The sequence below is a fragment of the Excalfactoria chinensis genome, chromosome 14, assembly GCF_039878825.1.
Source record: "Excalfactoria chinensis isolate bCotChi1 chromosome 14, bCotChi1.hap2, whole genome shotgun sequence".
In the NCBI taxonomy this organism is placed as follows: domain Eukaryota; kingdom Metazoa; phylum Chordata; class Aves; order Galliformes; family Phasianidae; genus Excalfactoria; species Excalfactoria chinensis.
Genome location: NC_092838.1, coordinates 1,175,629 through 1,192,508, shown reverse-complemented (window position 1 = coordinate 1,192,508; position 16,880 = coordinate 1,175,629). Strand labels below are relative to the sequence as shown.

The 16,880-nt window shown below is 49.0% G+C and overlaps 1 protein-coding gene across 1 annotated transcript in view; it reads left to right on the top strand.

Moving 5' to 3' along the window:
* The window catches only part of LOC140258720 (syntaxin-binding protein 4-like), a 32,734-nt gene extending 17,830 nt beyond the window's left edge, over positions 1-14,904 (top strand). Inside the window, exons 8-22 of the mRNA XM_072349309.1 lie at positions 1,819-1,960; positions 2,124-2,230; positions 2,635-2,788; positions 4,115-4,187; positions 6,396-6,493; positions 8,271-8,367; positions 8,839-8,966; positions 9,107-9,199; positions 9,325-9,390; positions 9,552-9,740; positions 10,033-10,149; positions 11,074-11,123; positions 12,023-12,153; positions 13,488-13,545; positions 13,631-14,904. Of these exons, the coding sequence (XP_072205410.1) occupies positions 1,819-1,960; positions 2,124-2,230; positions 2,635-2,788; positions 4,115-4,187; positions 6,396-6,493; positions 8,271-8,367; positions 8,839-8,966; positions 9,107-9,199; positions 9,325-9,390; positions 9,552-9,740; positions 10,033-10,149; positions 11,074-11,123; positions 12,023-12,153; positions 13,488-13,545; positions 13,631-13,736 (1,609 nt within the window). The 3' untranslated portion in view covers positions 13,737-14,904. The remainder of the gene's footprint in view (positions 1-1,818; positions 1,961-2,123; positions 2,231-2,634; positions 2,789-4,114; positions 4,188-6,395; positions 6,494-8,270; positions 8,368-8,838; positions 8,967-9,106; positions 9,200-9,324; positions 9,391-9,551; positions 9,741-10,032; positions 10,150-11,073; positions 11,124-12,022; positions 12,154-13,487; positions 13,546-13,630) is intronic.
* Positions 14,905-16,880: the final 1,976 nt, after the last annotated feature.

Here is a 16,880-nt window from a genome sequence, read left to right as displayed (position 1 = left end):
ATGGTTGGGGCATTTCTGTGCTTGGCTTCTGCACTGTTGTTCTTTGTAAGGTGGGGGGGTGGCCCTCTCAAATGTATTCTCTTTAAGACATATGTACAGTAAAAAGTGAGGAGCTCCAGACCACCCAAAAATGACTATAGTGTTCAAGGGATGGCTTGTTCATCCTTATGTCTTCTGTACAGTTGAATCACCATGATGGTTTACTGTTATACTACCCATTCCAGAGTGTCCTTGTCACAGCAGCAGCTCTCCTCTTCTTGGCAAGTCTGTACCCCAACAGCTGAAAAGCTTCCCCAGCAAAATGGTCAACACATTTGGGTTCTGGTTAACCACGCAACCACTCATCTTCCTCCTCTCTGAAACACGGGGAGAAGTTGTGGCATCCCACCAACCATTAGGAGGGTGCCCATTGCCTCCCCAAGCCCCACTGAGCACCTCTGTGAGGCCACCACTGTTATCAGAAGGTGGTGAAGAGCACGTTTCCCATTGCCCTGCTCCTGGCACGCTGACATGGCACAGCGAGAGTGTGAGCCGCGTCTGCCTGCGGACACCTTGTCCTTTGGCCTTGGGAGCGTTTCCTGGAGTGTGTGTTTTCATGTGGTCATCCGGCCCTTTCATATTTCGCAGGGTCAGAGGTTTGGGCAGGATGAGCTTGTTTTTGGCCGAGTCTCCTCATCAGGGTGTGTGGGGTTGTCCTACAAGAGACGCACAATGCAAAGGGTGTCAGCGGTGCTGGAATTGGGACCGCTGGTCCGCAGGGCCCACAGCTCCTTTTCCTTTGACACTGTAAACAAGTCAAGTTGCTGCTGCTGTGGAGAATCAGGCCTCTCTGTAGAACCAGTAAATCCTCTTGCTAAATATCAGCCCTTTATTAGGGATTTGCAGAGCACAAATATTTGGCACCAGAGGTTTAAGCTGCTTGCACAGAGTGAGAGACCCTTTCAGAGGAGAGGCCAGCTCATCTCCATGGCAGCTGGTTTGGATAAAGCAGGCATCTTCCCTCCTCAGTTAACCCCTCTGGGGGTTCTGCACTTCTTAGGGCAGTGATTTTTCATAAGGTTAAGGAGGCACACACACTGAGGCACAGCTTGCTGGCAGCCCAGAGCACAGCAGCACGCTGCTCTTTCCCATGGGGTTCCTGAGCATTCTTACCATGTGGCAGATAGTGCTGTGAAGGTGTTTGAGAGCTTGATTCTCAGGGCGCCTTGCAAGGCTTTGAGGCCAAACTTGGCTGAGATATCAAGTCAGCTGTGAGCTTCGCTTTGACTCCTGCTATGGATGCTTAGTAGTTAGCCGGCCAGTCTGCCTGCTGATTTAGGTTGGATTTTGAATGATAGCCTCATTAATTCTTTGTGCGCTTCGGGCACAAGGGTGCAAAATCTATACTGGCTAAACCTTTAGTTTCTTCTGTCTTTTAAAGCACGTTTCTTTAAATGAAAACAGGTATTCCCTACATTCAGGATTAGGCAAGGCAATTATCTTCCTGATGATAAACAATGTCTGCTGTGGAACTGGAGTCCTCACCTCCTGCCTCCCATGTGGGGTGGATGGATGCCCCATCCCTGGATGCATTCAAGGCCAGGCTGGATGTGGCTCAGGGCAACCTGGTCTGGTTGGTGACCCTGCCCATGGAGGGTTGAAACTGAATAATCATTATGATCCTTTTCAACCCAGGCCATGACATGGTTGACTTTGATAAAGAGATGCAGAGGCGGAAAAGACCCTATGCTTAAAGAGAACCAGGCCAAATTCATTCAGAGACATGGGGAAATAAACCAAGGTCACCTTGAGTCACCTGCTAACCTCTCTCCCTCGCAGCTGCTCCATTGAATCAGGAATCCAGAGCATTTCTATAGCAAAGTCCTCTGGCTTAGGGCTGATGGTCAGCGGTGGAGCCAACAGGCCTGATGGACCCATGGTTTATGTCCAAGAACTTACACCAGATGGTGACTGCTACAAGGTAAGTCAGTGTAGAAACCCTCAGTGCCTTTGAATAGCTAATTCTAGCTGTTCTGAAGCAGAGGGATGAATAATGCATTGCACAGACTAATAGAGAGTTGTATTGCAGGAGAAGATGTTAGGCAGAGGGACTTTCTTTCCCAGTGCTTTTTCTCTTTGTTTAGGACGGTCGGCTCCGACCTGGTGACCAACTCATTGCTATCAACAGAGATTCTTTGGTGGGCAGCACACTGGAAGAGGCCAGAAAAATTATTGCAAAAGCCAAATTCAGGTAGGCATGCAGTACATCTCCTGTCATCAACCACAGTGTAACAGCCCTGGGGAAAAACCCTTAACCTTTGGCTTCAGGAAGCAGAAGGCTGTTTGTGTTTGAATGACACTTCAAAGTGACCATGATCCAAAGAAATGTTGACAGCCTGGGCCCCCACAAAGTGTAACACAGAGCTTCCCAATGCTCTGTCCTTGTGAATATCCCCTATCGTTGCCCGGAAAGGTTCTGTTATAGAACTTAAGCCCAAAGAAGCAACCTGGCTGATGGAGATTCCTTATGCTGGTGTGGATTCCATTGGCCTCAGTGAGATCGCCCTGTAGAAAGAACCACGGGCACAAAAGTTTCACAAATTTCAGCTGTGCTTTATTCATTCTTAAAACAGTCTCTATTTGTTGTTCTTTCAGACATGAGGGAAACACAGAAGTGGCCTTTATTCCTGGAAGGGGACGGTTACATCCCGGACTGTCACCTCATAACAACATCCCATCGCCGCCACCAAAGGCTGTGGGAAATGGGCTGAGCTCCTGCAGACTGAAGGTCCACGTGAGGTCCCCAGAGGTAGGCTGAAAATTCAGGTCCGAGTCCACAGTCCTGTGATCTCCCTTTGATCAACAAAACCCCTTTTTTAGGGACCTTATAGTGCTCCTTCTGGACTGGGAACAGTCTGTAGCGTTGACGTATACGGCTCTGTTTTGCAATCGGGTACTTTAAAGCTGAAATACTGTGTCTTCTGTCTTGGGTTTGGGGCAAATGACAGGAGCTTTGTCTCCAGAGCCTCCATCCAGACCTGTTTCAGGAGTCTCAGGTTTAAAAACAACAGCACTGCCTGGATGGCAACCTGCATCTCATTCCCCAGCCGCCATAGGGCTGGAAGGGATTATGAGAGTCAGTTTGATCTAGTTTCCTACCTAAGGCAGGAACAGCTCTTTGTTCTTAAAGACCTCTGATGAGGACGAACCTGTAGCATTCCTAAGCAGCCCATGACTGCTCCTTGCCAGCCTAATGATAAGACAGGCTCACGCTTCCTTGCTCTATGCTGTATTTGCAGAGGTGAGGGCTGGAGCTGTGCACAGTGATACAGGATTTAACCATCCAACCACCACGATAATTTAGGCTTGTGGCCTAAATGTGTGCAGTTAACATTCCTTTCCTGGATTGTTGCAATGCCTGTTGTATCGCCCGCCCTTTTCCACCTCAAATGCCATAAGAAAAGGCTGGATGGTGTTTCCTTTTGTATGAGCATCATTCCCAAAAGGTTTTCCTTTCCGGACCCTGTGGAGACACAGACTTGCAAGAATGCCAAGCACACGTTGCCTTTGGCTGTGCCAGGCTGCAGACATGCTTATGAAAGTCGGCCTTAGCCTATATATATACAGAGAGATCCTTTATCATCCAGCTTGTGTTATTCTATGTATGTGAAAACAAACTTCTGGCTGGAATTAAATTTCTCCTTCCCTTGCTTTGTTGCTAGAAGATGGAACCTCTAATGATGTCTCAGCTCAGCTGGGCTGTGACTCCTTTCCCTTCATATTCTGGCTTCAGCCCATGAGCTGATACTCAAGAAAGGTTGGGCATGCATCTCTGCTTCCTGTCACATTCATTCTGAGTTATGTTTGGGATGACCATGGTCAGAATGAGGACCCCACCAGTGTTCTGAACTCTGAGGCTTAAGGAAAACCCCTATGGAGAAAGCTCAGGAAGCCAAACTCATCCTCAGCTCTCAATTTCAGCTATAGCAAAGATGAGCTAGCATTTTCCATGTGTATATGCTTTGGGATGGCTCAGGGACAGCTGGACTGCTCCCTCTGAGCTCCTCTGCTCTGCATTTACACCACCAGATTGTGCTCAGTGATTCTCTATACCTTCTTTGTCGTCTTTTTCTAGAGCAGACATGAAAACCATTTTCCTGTGCCTTCTTTGTCACCAGATATCTGCCCACCAGAGCTCACTGTCTCAGGTAATAGCCTTGGTTCTCACTGGGTCTGTGTTGGCCACAACCACATCTGTGGCTCCTCGGTGCTGGGGATAATGAGATCCATTTTCAGCAGCATTTATATTACTGCAGTGTAATCTGATGTTGTGATAATGACACTAACCCCAATAGGATTGGGGGGAGGTGGTACACCCAGTTGGTAGTTGTTATGCTCGTGTTGTCCATAATAGCAAAAGTCTTTACTAAGAGGCTTGGAGGACTGCTGTCTCCTACTGGCAATAGGAAACAGTGCTTGTCCCATGGGATTGTTTGCAGCAGCACCTTCGCCCAGGTGCAAAGATCCATGCAGGCAGCATTGCCTTCTGATGGGAATGAACAAAGAGTTGTCTCATGGAGACACAGCACAGCAAACAGGCGAGTTCCTAACAGCTGTACGGTTAGTGGCAGTCCCAGGCATTGTGCAAGCATTACAATTGCTCTCAGGTGTTCATATCAAAGTTGTTTCTAGATGAGATTGTCAGATTTCTCACTAAGTCCAGGCTTTATTTTTGCTTGCTTTTTCATGCTGTTTCCTCCCCATGCTCTGAGCCCACCGTGAGCTGGTAATCAGGTGGGGCAGTCCCAGGGGGCTGGCAGTGGGGGGTTGAGCTCAGATCCCCATGCAGTTTTACTTTTCCATAAAGGAATCACAGGAAACCTCAATTTACATCCATGATCTGGGGCCTGGGAAGGCTACTTTCAGCAAGATCCCATATATCCTTGTGGTACAGAGGTTACTTCTACCTGGAAAGGTGGACTTTGTTACCATGGCAGTGAGTCCACAGCAGGCACAGCCTTTGTTTCAGGGAGGCTTTTATGTAGCCACAGCCAGCAGGCATTGCTCCTGGTGATGGGGAGCGAACCACCCCCAGGCTATGGAGGCAATCCAGCAAAATAGTGATGACTTCATGGCTTCCTGCCTTAGCTGGGGGATTTTATTGCACAGGTTTGCTTTGTGCTGAGTGCTGGGAAGGCTTTGTGTTGGTGTTGTCACCCCTGAAAGCAGACAAGTGGTTTTGAAAGAGCAGTAAGCCATGCTCAGAGCCCAGGCCAGGGCTGCCTGGAGGTGGGAGCCCAGCAGACAGCCTGGATATCCGCATGTCCAGAGCTGACAGCAGAGCCTCACTGAGCTAATCCTGATTAGCCATGCTCAGAGGTAACAGCTCTGCCCTTGAACTTGGGGAGTGAAGTGCCAGTGGCCAATCCAGCAGCCCCATGTGTTACCTCTTCCTGCTTTCCAGCTGCTGCCATTAGCAGAGCAGATGAATCTCAGGATTAGGATGAGGCTTGTGCCTGTCGGGCATCACTGAAAGGCTGGACCAAAGATGGGAGCCCAGTCTGTAAAGCAGATCTCAGGCAGGAAAAAAGAATTGGTCCTTGGGAGAATCCTGTGTTGCTGGCACAATGAGGGACTGCCATGCTGTAGGGTGAGCAGAGCCACCCTGAGCTTCTCCCAGGGAATGTCATCACTTACGGACATGGATTAATTGTGGGGTTTCCCCCAGGGATGAAGGAGCACAAATGCCATGGCAGTGTTATCTATGGGGACAGCACCTGCAGGGAGCAGCCAGCTGTCAGCAGAGGGTTTTCCCCTTCTTGAGATAGCATCAACCTGCACACTGCTGCCCTTTCTCCTCTCACAGGGATGTTTCAGCATCCAATTTCCACCCCATTGGCCTGCCTGGGAAAGGAGCCCAAGGCTTTTTGCAGGCCTGGGGAGAGAAGTTATCTTGCATCGGTGTTTTTCCACATTGCTTTATCCCATGGGAGCTGTGAAAAGCCAAGGCTTCCCATCATACAGCTTTGCTCCTTGCCTTTTTGTTTTGCTTAATCAATTAGAGTCGACCCAGACAGATCTATTTCTTCTTTTAAACACATCACCACAATTACAGACCCCAGGAATCCAACACCTTACAGCTGGCAAGTTCCTTGGTGGCATTTTGGCAGCCTGTGGCCCTCAGGTGGAACATCCCATTTTAAACCACAAGGAAGCCCACATTCAGTACGGGTTTGCCACCCCACCTCCTTCCCCCAATGCCCCCCAGCATCTGGGACCAGATTTAACTAATCCTGCTCTTCAGTTGTGTTCTGTCGCATCCACATTCTACTTTATGTAACCTGAATGTTGCTTCACAGGCACTTCCTTCCTCTATCCAAGCTCTCTTCCATTAACGTTTCCCCCTGGTGTTTCAGCACCCTGCTCAGCCCCCAGCCTGAGAGCAGCCACAGGCTCCAAACCCAAAGTAGCACTGGATCCCCACATTCGCCTCAAGGATGGCAAGCTGGAGCTGGTGAGTTCATGGTCCCAAAGCAGCGTCTCCTCCCCATCCTCCTGGGGTGCTCTGTGAAGAAAATCCAGGATGTAGATGTGCCACCAGTCCCTCCCTGTGCTGAATACTAAGTGTGGGTGGGTGGGTGGTCTGCACACAGCCTGGGAATCTGGCCCTGAGCTGAGAGCAGACCCAGCAAAACCTGGTGTCCAGCTGGGAGCTGCTCGAGAACTTTCCATTGTGCACTGATATTGCATTTGGGCATGGGGGGGTTGCACCAGGTGTTAGCACTGAGGTCACTGTGTCACTTGCTTTCCAGAGGGATTAAAAATTGCAAAACTGAATAGGAATGGTCAGAAGGAATCAGCCTGGCTGTTGGCACAGAATAAAGCTACTGTGCCTGATCAGTGCTCTAACCAGCACACCCCATTCTGTACCAAGCAGGGGCTGCTGCTGCTTTAGTCCCCTCTGCTCTCACCTGTAGCCACCCAGGGACAGCAGCAGCTCAGGAGCGTGGAGCTCAGAGAGCTGATTTCCTGCTCTGGTTTTGGGGTGCAGGTCCCTCCTCCTCACTCCGAGCGCTGCTGTTTTAGGGGCAGTGCGGGGCTCCGACAGACATCTGCTGCCACCGCCCGGCAGTGCGGGGCTCGGCTCCTGCCCGCACGCGGGCTGCGACGTCCTCCTAAACCTGCAGTTCTCCTTCTCTCCCTTCTTCTCTTATAACCTCTATCCCATCCTCTGCCCTCCATCCCCTGCCCTATCCGCTGTTCTCTCTCCCATCCCATCCTCTATCCTATCCCTTATCCTCTATCCTATCCTCTACCCCCTATCTTCTCTCCCAGCCAATCCCATTTTATCCCATTCCATACTCTATCCTATCCTTTAACTTCAGTCCTCTCTTCTATCCTGTTCTGTCTTTTATCCCTTCCTATCCTCTATCCTCTGTTCTCCCCTACCTTCTCCCCTGTCCCCTTTTCTTCTATCCCATCCCCTCTCCTACTTCCTGTTCTCCAAGATAGGGATTTAGGATTGTCTCTGCCTTGGCTATATTGCCTCTCCGCAATGTGAGGAGCTTGGGCTCTAGGCATTCCCTTCCAGAATCCATCACTGGGAGGGCTGGCTGCTGTAGCTTTGGTAGGGGTGCACACTGTGCACACCAGGACACAGTGGGGGCACTCATGTGGAATGTGGGACCTTTGAGTAGGAGCCACAGGTGCAGTTTCAACTTCAATCCCACCTCATTCCCAGCTTCTCTGTTGAGCCGGAATTTGTCTTTTAAAGCCTTTTAGTCGTTGCCTCTGGCACCAAAGTGGTTTTTGCACAGGTTTAGCCACCTCTGTGCAGTGCCCAGGGGTTGGCTTGATAAATATCTGCAGGAGCATCCTCATAATGAGAGCAATAGGTGCAGTGAAGAGGGAAGGTATTTGAATGTCTCTCCATTGCCTCAGGAAATACACAGTGAATAGTTTTTATCCTCTCAATCCCAAGCACGGTTCAGGCTGCAAGAGAAAGAGCTCCAAGCATTCAATAAAGCTCCTGCCCATTTAATAGCTGCAGATCTGTTTGCCATCTGCATAACATGTTCTTGGAGAGCTGTGAACGTATGTCCTGGAACAGGCATTGCTGTACAGCTGTAGGAAAGGAGAGGCTGGAAATCCAGCCCAACCCTGCTCCTGCTGCAGCTGATGCCTGGAGCCGCTTCCAAGAGAAACCCAGCACTGTGCTCTCGCAGCACCTGCTTCAAAGCATTCCTTATATTCAGTATTTTTCTATTAAGTGCTTGTTGTTCCTGCGGCAGGTTCTGCAGTACCTCGGCCTGGAGGTGACCGAGGAGAAGAAGAGGCAGCTGCGGCAGAGCCTGACCACAGACTCACAGGGGACAGTGGCCTATGGAGGTGAGCAGGCAGCTCCCCGTGGGCTTTAAGCATCTGTGCAGCCTTGGTGATGGCTGAGAGAGGAGAAAGATGGCTGCTGGAAGGCAGCAGAATTGAGCCTGGATGTAGCCTGAAAGCAGTTATTATAAGTAGCAGATATTAAGAGTGCCTCCTCCCCACTGCACCTGACTGCGGACCAAATCTTGATGTTCACCCCCATCAGTCTGATGCTGCTCCAAAGTGCTGAAGCCATCAGTTAGAATTGCATTGCGTAGGTCAGAAGGAGCACCAGCAGGCAGGCTGGGGCAGGGAAATGCTGCTTTGGTTCAAATGTTTATAACTCTGAGATCCACAGTGTTCTAATGCATAGTTCTCAATTAGAATTACATATATATTTAGAGTATGTATCTTTATAAGTGTCTCTAAACCCACTCTTGGCAGCCAAGGGGTTTCCCCAAGCTCTTGCATTTCTCTCCTGCCTTTTTCCCTCAGACCTTCTCCAAGCACTCAGGGATGTGATGCAGGACGAGCTGGATGAGGCTGGCCTGGACTCCAGCTCTGTGCTCTTCACACAGCATGAGGTGGCCAGCCTGCTGGATACATCAGCATTCCATTCCCCGGTCAGTGCATGTTCTTCAGCCCTGCTCCCAAGGAGCTGAAGCTGTGGGGTTGTGCAGGGATGGAAAGCAATACACCTGCAACACAACTCGCTGGTTTTGGTGGAGCTGTGCCTAACACTGCCTGTCCTCTATGCATGCAGACCCTTGACTCACTGAGCTGCAACGGCAGTGAGGAGATGGAGCAGCTACAGATGGAGATGACCGACCTGCGGCAAGAAGTCCGAAGGCTGAAGGTGGGATCTCTCCTTCATGTAGACCCCAGAGTGGGTCTTCTCTCCCCTCACTAAAAGACCAGGATCCCTTTTAGGGGATGTTCTATCACTTGCTGCTTCTAATCCAGTGACAATATTTCCTTTAGTCTCTCCTGAAAGAGGTGGAGAACAGTAAGAAGTCGATGGAAGATGAGCTCCAGAGGCTGAACCAGGTGGGTGAAGAGCTGCCTCATTGCGTGTGGCACAAACTGTTGATTATTTTTTCTTCTTTTTTTTTTTTTTTCCTTCTTTCTCTTTAACAGAAGCCCCCCCAGGTTGTCCCTGACCCAGAAAGGGGATGCAGTGCATTCACATTGCTTCTCACTGCTTCCAGAAAGCCTTGGGCTTCCTCTCGGAGAACCGGACGCTGCACAGCAAGCTGCAAATGGCCGAGGTGGTGCAGAGACAGGCACACAGCGCAGAGCAGGACTACGAGGAAGTGATCCACCTGCTGGAAGCTGAAATTGCAGAACTGAAGATGCAGCTGGCAGGGAAAAAAGCGAAACACGTCGCTGAGATAGAGGTAATGCAACTCCTGAGCCTGGGAGTACAGATACACGCAGGGACAGGACTGAACAGCACTCCTGATCCTTCTCAGGAGGTTCCACCCTCTCCCTATAAAGGAGAAAGTCATGGTAATGTATACATTACTTGCTGTATTCTACAAGGCCAGCACCGCCTTTGGGTGTGCACTGTAATCTGTGCAGTTCCCACTGTCCATTCCAAGAGGACTGAGGCTTTCTGTTTATAGCAATTGCTGTAAGCTGGTCAAAGCCAGGGCTGGAGTGTCCTCATCACCTTCCTCTCTTGGGCAGGAGGACATCCTGGAGCTGAAGAGGCAGCTTTCCCTGGCTGATGGCCAGCTGCGGAAATCCGAAGTCTCACGGAAGCGCCTGGAGATCTGCAACAGGAAACTGCTCCTGTTTGTGCAGGTGATGTGCTGAGCTGCCACCAGCACTGCTGGCATCACTGTGGCCTCTTCCCTTAGGAAAGTGTTTGCAGTTCCAGCTCATTTCCTGGTCCACAGTCCATCTCCTGGTGGAGAGAAAGAAAGTGAATGGTTTGAAACTGAGACAGGGGAGGTTGAGGTTGGATCTTAGGAGGAAGTTTTTCCCCCAGAGGGTGGTGACACACTGGAACAGGTTGCCCAAGGAGGCTGTGGATGCCCCATCCCTGCAGGCATTCAAGGCCAGGCTGGATGTGGCTCTGGGCAGCCTGGGCTGCTGGTTGCTGACCCTGCACACAGCAGGGGGTTGGAACTGGATGAGCACTGTGGTTCTTTTCAACCCAGGCCATTCTATGGTTCTATGAATTTCAACACCTCTGGATGTGCAGCACCTGGCACTGGGCTGCATGCAGTTTCAAGCTGGACTTCGCAAGTGGATTTGGCTTGTACCCAGACACAGACATCACAGGATTTTGTCTGCCAAAATGTCTCCTTGTTATACATCTCTGAGTACTATCTGAGCATTCACTAACCACAAGGGGAAATTACACTTGTGGGTACCATTCAGAAAGCAGGGATGGTTTGGTAGCGATGATCACAGCCTTGCTGAAACGTAGCCTGCCAAACCACTCTTTGGAAGAGTATTTTTATGCTGTGTTCAGTATACTTTATTTGCTGGCATTCAAATGCATCATTTAGAAGTGTCTGTGTATTTGCATGGGCTGTGAATGTTGCCTGTGCTGCAAAAGGCCTTGAGATATTTGCTTCAAGGGCAATGAATATGGAGAAGCTGATTACTGTCATGTTAAATCTGATCAGCAGCAGAAGCCCATGGGGTTTGTTCTCAGGAATTATTCGTTCCTATAAGTCTGAAACCTTTTTGTTTTGTTTTGCTTTTCTTTTATGGCAGAACGTTCACAAGGTCCTGAGCACACCCGGTCACCTACCAGATGAGAAAAGGTAGGAGATGGCTCCTGGGAACTGCAGGCCAGGAACATTTCATATGTCTGACCTTTCTGAGGGGAAGGTGATTCGCACAGAACCTACCTATGCTGTCACTTTGGGAAGGAAACCACTGGGGAATGATGCTCTGGGGGCTGCAGTTTGGTTGGTGCTTTGGGAGCAGCTTGCCTCTATTTTGGGGGAGAAATGACTAGGTGAAGCACTCCTGTGGTTAAGCTGCTCCTGTTAGCACAGCCCCTAGCAAGCTGTTTGAATGAAGCAGAGTTGTGACTCACCTGCTTTTCCTAATATAAATCACTCTTTTGGATTTAGGGCCATGTACTTCTCTATCAGCAGCTACGGAAGTTGATAGAGTGAGTGGAGGCAAAGAGCAAACGTGACTCTTAGCTTCAGGAACAGTTGCAGAAAGGAAGGTCAGGGCTCCTCTAACCCTTGGAGAAAACATATCAGAATTCTATTATGGGAACTCTGGTCGTGTTTTGCTTTCTTTTGTTTTAAATTGATTCACCTGTTAAAAGGTCACAACCCTGTTGGTAATGGGAGCCCCTTAAAGAAAACTGATCTGTAAGAAGGTTGCTAAGGGGAAGTAATTCTTTAAGATGGTGAGGTTTCCAAGATGGTTATTCCTATGGTAATGAAAGAAAAAAGGCTTTGAGGGATCCTTAAAATATATATAGAGAGAAATTCTAACAAAGTACTTTAATAGTATATCTTAAATCTCTACCTGTAGCAACACGAGCATATCTGAAAGAGACTCCCTTAATGCTGAGGGATGGAGGGGCAATGCCCTCTGAATGCAGTCACACAGAGTAAAGTATCCTTCAGAAGCAGCTGGCCAGGATTTTCAATGATTGTTCCATGATAGAAGTATTGATGGCACTTTCCATATTTGTAAGAGTCAACAGTGAAACAGAAGAGGATAAAACAGACGCAGTCTCAGATACATCTCTTCCATCTTCAGATCTTGTTGACCTTTTGCTATCAGAAGCTAAAGAGCTGCTTGCACCAATGCTCTCCAACAAGGACGGTAAGCACTAAGCTGACTGGAGAAACCTGGATCCAAGCAAGTCTCAAGGATGCTAATTGTTAGCGTTAATTACTCTATCCAACACCCTCCATCCTCGTTTGCTGTACCAGCTGAGTCTCCCATGGACATTCCCAATTCTTTCATGCTAACTGAGATGTAATTGCCCTCTGTGTACCCTTATGACTTGTAGCAGGATCTGACAATCAGATTTGTGGCCTAAAGAGTCAAAGAGTGTGGCTTGTGTCCAGGACCACAGGAAAGGTGCTTGTCCTGCAAAGAAACTGGGAGTAGTGAGGATGGTCTCATGGACTCATAGTAATGTTATGAAAGGAACAATGCTACCTGAGATCAGCAGTCAGATCTCCTGTTCTAGGGAGGACCAACACACTAGACCAGATCTGCAATGCTTTTAGCCAACCTCATCTTGAACAACTCCAAAAAGAAGATCCACAGCCTCCCTAAATAACATCTTCCCGAGCTGCATTGGTTCCACGTAGAACAAGATTTTCCTAACGTCTAGTCTGAGCTCCCCAAGGTGCAATCTCTGGCTGTTGCCCCCAGTTGTGTTGTCTGCCACTGGCAGCAAGAGTTTGGCTTCAACATCTTTGTAATTACCCTTGAAGTGAGTGCTGTGGGATTGCCTTTCAGCCTCTTCTTTGCCAAGCTAAATAAGTTCAGCTCCCTCCACCCTCCTCGAGCTCCCCTTGCAGGTTCTGAGCCCCAGGGCTGCCTTTGCTGAATTTTATCCAGCATCTCAGCAGCTTTGAACTGAGAACCAAAAACTTCTTTCACCATCCTGGCATGAGTGCAGCAATACTGAGTAGAGGGGAAGAGAAATCTCCCTGTTTCCTTGGCATGCAGGTCTGGCAGCCCAGGTTCCCTTCCACTCTCATGACTGCAAAAGGGAGAAAATCAGTCACCAAGCATCTGAATTAATTTTCCAGCCTGAGGTTCTCAGCTGTGACCCATAGGTGCGTCTTAGCAGCAGTTATTTGACCCTACCTGTCTCTTTCCATACAAAAGAAGAGCTTATAATCCTGTTGTCGTGATCAGGTGAGCGTACAGCCCCAAATGTGTGCCCACTCCTTACTCTTCAATGCCATTCACCAACTAGGCACACTGCCACAGCCTTTCCTGCACTGCACTCCAGCACTGCCTCTTCTCAGAGCACAGGATGCAAGGAAAATAACAGTAGCCTTTGAAAAGCCCTCCTCATAGATGAGCATTTCCAGAGTGCCTGCTTCATTTATGTGTGTGTTATGGTGGTGTAGCAGTGGTGCTTGTATTGGGCATCCTTTCTAACCCTTTGTTTATTCTTGGTTTTACGCTTGCAGCTTCGCCATGTGACAGGGACCAGTGCCTGCCTGCTGAGGGGCTCCCAAACTACAAGGAGTAGGTGTCAAAACCCAGTCTTGCTCTTTACCTTTTACATCATAACTCCTATTTTCAAGTTACAAAAACCACTCTCTCGTTTCAGCCATCTCCATCAGAACACCACGTGGCCACCTCCTCCAAGCCAGAACAAGGGTGACCAGCTGCAGTCCCTGAGCCCAACCAAGGAGCTGCCTGCAAAGCCAACATAAATCTCCCATAAGCAGCTCATGTTCAGGACTGCGACGGCTTGTAATGCAGCTGCTGTGCTGGGAGATGGCAAGGACACACAGCAGGAGCTTCAGCTTCCAGGCAGCCCAGAGAGAGAAATAAGCTTTCTAACGTGAAACTGATTCCTCCTGACTGCTACCCAAGACTTTTTCAGCAACCTCCCCCTGCGCGTCTACCTCTGAGCTATCATACAAGGCTATCTGCTCTTGGTTTTGCAGCTTTATAGGAAAACTATTCTCAAGAGGTTACACAAGCCTGGATTTCACTGGCAGCCTTTTAGAGCTTGGATCCTGGGTAGTAAGAGGAGCATGGACTTACTCAAGGGACTCAGATTCCTTTTGGTATTTCATATGAAAAACCAAAGCACATTTAGTGGCTGTCATCAATGCAGCTTAATGCGTAGCGTGCTAGCTGTCTTGGGATAGGAACTTCTCTTTTTATTCTTTTTGTATAGCTTATCTCAGCTGCAATGCTTGAAACAGAAGCAGCATCCCAGCAAGCTGCTGGGGGTGTCTGCGTGCAACTGGTGCCCACGTGCTGCTGAGCACTGAGTGCTCCCTGCAGAGCCCAGACATCGCAAGCGCACCTCAATAACAGCCTGCAGAATCACCTGCGAGCTACATCCATGTGATGCAAGCTTGTACGTGGTTAGCAATGGACGTGGGAGAGGTCTGAGGTGAATACTGGCGAATAAAATGAACGTGCTGCTCAGCAGGTGCTGGCTTTCTGAGCTGGGTTATGCTTGCTGTCACTGTGCACAGTGTCTCTGGGGCAAATATCTCTCTCTGCTCCATTTTTAACTCCATTTCTAACTATTCTGGCAGCCCACAGCAAGATACATACAGGAGTAGCAGGAGAATGGGATGCATTCTAGCTGCTACACCAAGTTACAGTTACTTTAGCTTCCCTTTGTGTGGGTTCAGGGCATCCTTTATAGCTTTACAGTACGGGCTTAGGAAAAATCATGGTGATAACTGATACCTACTGTACTCAAATATAACACTGCACTGCTAAAACAAGGAACTTTGTGCTGGAACTTCTCGGATTAATAACCAGTGTGAAATTCCAATTGAATTTACTTTCATAGCTTGTGACTTTTTTTTGGAATACAACTCTCAGAATGCAAATTAAAAGACTTCTTTTAAAGGGAAACCTTGTTCTTTGGATCACACGCAAGGATCCTCCTTGGAAGAAGATGCTTTTAAACAGTATTTATCTTTCTGGGGTCTGCTGTAGTTCACAGCTTGCTCCCCAGTGCTTCCTGTTTCAGGAGCAGTTACCAGTGCTACCTGTGGGTTCAGCCCTAGGGCTTGGTTCCCATCTCACGTTATATAGGCAGGGGGAAAGCTGCAATAAGAAGGTTAAGATGTTCACAGAGCCAAACCCAGTCTCACCAGTTTGGTCTGTGCAGTGTCTGGGAAAGCACCTCCTGTCCCCATGGAGTTTGTGTGGCAGATACTGATCTGCTTATAGCAGCTTGTCTGCTGGAGTGTTGGGCTGCAGGCTCCGTTTGAGGGCAATGTCTCCATCCACTGCTCTCCACACCTGCCAGGGCACAGTGATATCGTCCTTTTGGGAAGGAGCAGGTCTGCAGCTGTGTTGTCATCACGTACACCCAACAGCACCTGAGACTTAATAGAAAAGGAGCATGTTATGGGATGTATAAAAGGCCACACTGAAACAAAAGAGGAGAAAACAGGTTCATCCTTTGGTGCATCTCTTCCACCTTCAGGTCTTGCTGTGACCTGATTATTTTGGCCTAAAGAATCTTATGGCAGTCAATGGGGGTTTTGCTACCAACACCAATAATGATGGGGTTGTCTCAAGGTGTGGGTACAGAACTGAGGGCTGGAGCAGAATAGAGCAGCAGGAACAGTCCCATCCCAGCAGGGGTTGTTTTTGTGCTCTGAAAGAGAGTGCACTCGATGCTCCCTCCATAGCCAAGTGATGTGTATCTTAATGTCCCAAAAAGAGGATTGCATATTAAGTATTCACTGTGGGTCACAGCCTGGCAGGGGTAAGCAGGGTCATACTGAGCTGTTAAAATGTAAATCAATGAGAGTTTCATGAGCCACAGCAGGAGATGAAAGCAGTCCATGTAGATGGACATAACAGTGTTTGAGACACTGCTTGTATATATACTCACAAAGGTGTACCTGAGGAGTACCAGCAGGGTCAGCTGTTGGCCCAGCAGCTTTGGGGGGTCAGATATCTCTGTCCTGATGGCTTTCTTTTGTGCTTTTCCTACACAGAGCAGAAGTTCAGTTCCAACCTGTGGGCTGGGATCCCTTGTTCCCTAACGAAACAAACCAAAACTAGGTATGACTGCCTAATTTAACAGCTGCAGGATGGGGAGGTTGGGCAGGCAGCCACCTCAGCATTATCTTGAAAGGTGAGTGTAGCAGAGGGCCATTAGTACACCATTTATCTGCAGTCTGATGGGTAAGGTAACTGAATCTGCTGTAAGATGTGCCGGACTGGAGCTCATTAGATCTCCTCTTTCATCTCCGTCAGTGATCTCTGCCACCTCACTGCACGACCTTGGCAGTGTGTCCCATCTCACTTTTGCACCAGAAAAAGAGACTTGCAGCAGCAGCTGATGTGAGCAGCACAGGGCAGGCAAAGCACGAGGGACTCACAGGAGCTTTAGTCAGGGCTGCCCAGCAGAGGTAAGGATGGGAAGTTACTTTCCAAGATACCGACCTGTTTTCTCTGACTGGAACAAGGAAAGGGCACCATTACTGAGCCACAAAGTAGGAACGGGTTGCTGTATCGCAGCAAGAGGGTCATTCCTCTGAAAGCATCCTGAATGAGAGAGCATAGGTGTATGGGAGATCGGTAATCACAGCCTGAACCTCTGATTAATCAGCTGAGGCAAGTATGGGGTCAGCTGCGGGAGCACAGGTGAGAGTGATGTAGCTGTGCTCCCGGAAGGGGTGGAACTCGACTCCATCCCCTCTGAGACCTCATTTAAGGGCTGACTCCCACTGAGGCAGCATCTCTTGGAGGTTGCTCACCAGTGAGGACTGCCCCAGCTTCTTCAGCCAAGGCACCACCACTGGTGAGTTTTCCTTTACTTATTCCTTCTGTACATTTGCTACCATCTGTATATTAATAACCAATAC